The sequence below is a fragment of the Populus trichocarpa genome, chromosome 2, assembly GCF_000002775.5.
Source record: "Populus trichocarpa isolate Nisqually-1 chromosome 2, P.trichocarpa_v4.1, whole genome shotgun sequence".
Classification (NCBI taxonomy): Eukaryota; Viridiplantae; Streptophyta; class Magnoliopsida; order Malpighiales; family Salicaceae; genus Populus; species Populus trichocarpa.
Window position 1 is genome coordinate 11516352 of NC_037286.2, and position 3200 is coordinate 11519551.

The window sequence follows — 3200 nt, forward strand, 5'->3', positions numbered from 1 at the left end:
TATTGATACATATTATGGAAAGAAAATTTTTTAAAAGTATTTTTTTAATATAAAAATCTTATAATTTTTTTTGGAATCAAATGTATCTTTTTTTTCTTTATATTTATTTTTTTATATTATAAATAATCATTAATTACAGCTCTAATATTATAAAATGTTTTAGTGTTATAACTTATAACTGTAGTTGTCAACTTAAGAATTTTTTTAATACGAGAAAAAAAAAAAAAAACCCAAAAGCTCTTCTTCATCTGAGCAAGACAAGGAGGCAAGTAATATGGTATTCAGCTCCTCACTCTCTTTTCTACTGAAGGGCTCGCATCACAGTATCCGATTCACTAAATTAACTCACATGCTAGATAGATTAAACCATGACAACCCATCCATAAACGGACACGAGTACTTAAAAAGTCAAACCCAATTGGCTCTTTATCACTCCTTCATCCCACATCCTTGTCACTCTATACTTCTCCTTGTCCTCCACAAAATAGAAAACCAAATCAGAACTCTTCTCTCAACGATAAAGAAGAAAGAAGAAAGAAAGAAGGAAAGAAAATTCTACACCACACTCTGTTTCTCACCTCATGAATTTCTCAACTTAAAACAACCCCTTCGTTTCCTCTCTATTTACCACTATGCCATCTCGCCACCTCCGATCTCTATCAGAACCACCACCACCACCACTCCACCACCACATCCGCCTCCTCCCTCCACTCCTTGCTGGAACACTAACGCTCATTCTCATTTTCCTTATTGTACTTGTAGTCTTGCTCTATCGCAAAATCACGCGCAACCGTACAGCTCCAATTACAAGATCTCCAAATCACCACCACCACCACCAATGCCGCTGCTACTCCTACTCTCTCCTCCGCCGTGCAACTTCCTCATTCTCACCATCCAACCGCCTCGGACACGGCGGATTTGGATCAGTCTACAAAGCTACACTTCCTAACACTAATCAACATTTAGCTGTTAAATTGATGGACCAAAACGGTTCTCTTCAAGGTGAGAGAGAGTTCCATAACGAACTCTCAATTGCTTCTTGTTTAGATTCTCCTAACATTGTGTCCCTCCTTGGCTACTCATGTTCGCGAAAGAAGAAATTAGTTTTAGTCTATGAGTTGATGGAGAATAGAAGCTTACAAGAAGCCTTGTTTGATAGGAAATGTGAAGAGTTGATGAATTGGAAGGTTAGATTTGAGTTAGTGATTGGTGTAGCTAAAGGACTTGAGTATTTGCATCATTTTTGTAGTCCTCCGGTGATTCATGGGGATATTAAACCTGGTAATATCTTGCTTGATTCGTGTTTTAACGCGAAAATTGGAGATTTTGGTCTAGCGAGATTGAAGATTGAGGAGAGTAATGGTTTCCTGGAGAAGAAAGAGGGTTTTGGAGAGGATAATGGGTCGATTTTGGAGGAGACGGAGAGTGTGGCAAGTGGGTGCGGAGAGAGTGGGATTTTAGACGTTGGTGGTGTTGTGAGATCGCCGGAGAGTTTTGGTGTTAGGGTTTTGGATTCGGATGCGTCACCGGAGATGTTTTCAGTGGTTTCGCCGGAGGTTGGGGTGGATAAGGGGAGTATATCGGAGGCGGGTTTTGATAAGATGAGTGTTGATAGTGGAAGAGATTTGATTGGTGGAGGGAAGAAAAGTGGGTCGAGGAGGGATTGGTGGTGGAAACAGGATAACGGAGGTGGATCGGAGTCGGGGAGAGTGAAGGATTATGTGATGGAGTGGATTGGAAGTGAGATTAATAAGGAGAGACCTAAGCAAGAATGGAATGCAGCGTCTCCAATTTCCAGTGATAATAAGTTGTTGAGCAAAAAAAGTTTGAAGAGTGAGCCAAAGAAGCATAAGAAGAAATTGGAATGGTGGGCTTCTTTAGATGAGGAAAGAATGAAGAAGAAGGAGAAGAATAGAAAGCCTAGAGAGTGGTGGAAGGAGGAGTTTTGTGAGGAGCTGACGAAGAAAAAGAAGAAGAGAGGACTTAGTTCGAGTAATAGTGGAGATTTATGGTGGCAAAAGGATGATGATGGGGTGCAAGAAAGGAAGAAGAAGAGGAAGAGCAAGGGTAGTAGAGGTAGTATGGATCGGTGGTTGGATGGTTTCAGTGGTGAATTTAGAAATGGGAGAAGAAACAGCCAGGATTGGGCTAGTGGAGAGATCCCCAAGAGTGGTGGTATTAGTAGCACGCCTAGCATGAGAGGAACGGTGTGTTATATTGCTCCTGAATATGGTGGAGGTAGCCTGTTATCAGAGAAGTGTGATGTTTATAGTTTCGGTGTTCTGCTCCTTGTGGTGGTTTCTGGGAGAAGACCGCTGCAAGTAACCGCCTCACCAATGTCAGAATTTGAGAGGGCTAATCTAATCTCTTGGGCCAGGCAACTTGCATACAATGGGAAGCTATTGGATATTGTTGATACTTCAGTGCATTCGTTGGATAAGGATCAGGCATTGCTTTGCATTACAATTGGTCTACTGTGTTTGCAGAAATCGCCTAGCAAACGGCCCACGATGAAAGAAATTGTGGGGATGCTTTCTGGGGAGGCAGAGCCACCCCACTTGCCATTTGAATTTTCACCATCACCGCCGTCCAATTTTCCATTCAAATCCCGAAGAAAGGCTCGGTGAGTTTATCAGATTTTTGACGTCATTTTAATTAACTGTAGAGCGTGTACTGTTGTAGCTGTCGTAGGCCATTTCTAATTTATCATGTTTTGTAGAAATTGTTCGGCGAAATTGAAATGAATATACATATTTATCATGAATTCAGGCTTGTTCACTCGTTTTTTCTTCTGGGCCTACACATTATGTTTCAACGTTTTTACTTTCTGTAGAGATGATTCTTGAGCAGGGTGTTTTTGCGTTCTAAATGATTTAAAAAAAAATTTAAACTTTTTTTATTTTAAATTATTTTTTTATATTGTTTTGATGTGTTAATATTAAAAAGAAAATTTAAAAAATAAAAAATAATATTTTAATATATTTCTAAATAAAAAGTATTTTAAAAAATAAAAGCAAAACCACTCTGACTTTTATTTCTACAAGTTGTCGAGTTTTAGGCAACCTAGGGTTATCGGTACTGTTGGCGGAGATATCTTTTACTTTCCAAGTGACGATCCCACCTTAAAATTCATAATCAACATATTTGTTCGCAGTTATTTGCTTTTTCATGACTTTTGGACCTAAATGGGCCCATAAGAT

At 39.4% G+C, this 3200-nt stretch overlaps 1 protein-coding gene across 1 annotated transcript; it reads left to right on the plus strand.

The window, feature by feature from the left end:
• The first annotated feature begins 464 nt into the window (after positions 1 to 464).
• Positions 465 to 2764, plus strand: LOC7494020 (receptor-like serine/threonine-protein kinase At2g45590). Its single transcript, XM_024594660.2, has one exon. The coding sequence runs from the start codon at positions 633 to 635 to the stop codon at positions 2625 to 2627; it is 1995 nt and encodes a 664-aa protein (XP_024450428.2). The 5' UTR covers positions 465 to 632; the 3' UTR covers positions 2628 to 2764.
• Positions 2765 to 3200: the final 436 nt, after the last annotated feature.

Coding starts and splice junctions, on each gene's coding strand:
- LOC7494020 (XM_024594660.2), top strand. CDS start 633: ATGCCATCTCGCCACCTCCGATCTCTATCAGAACCACCACCACCACCA.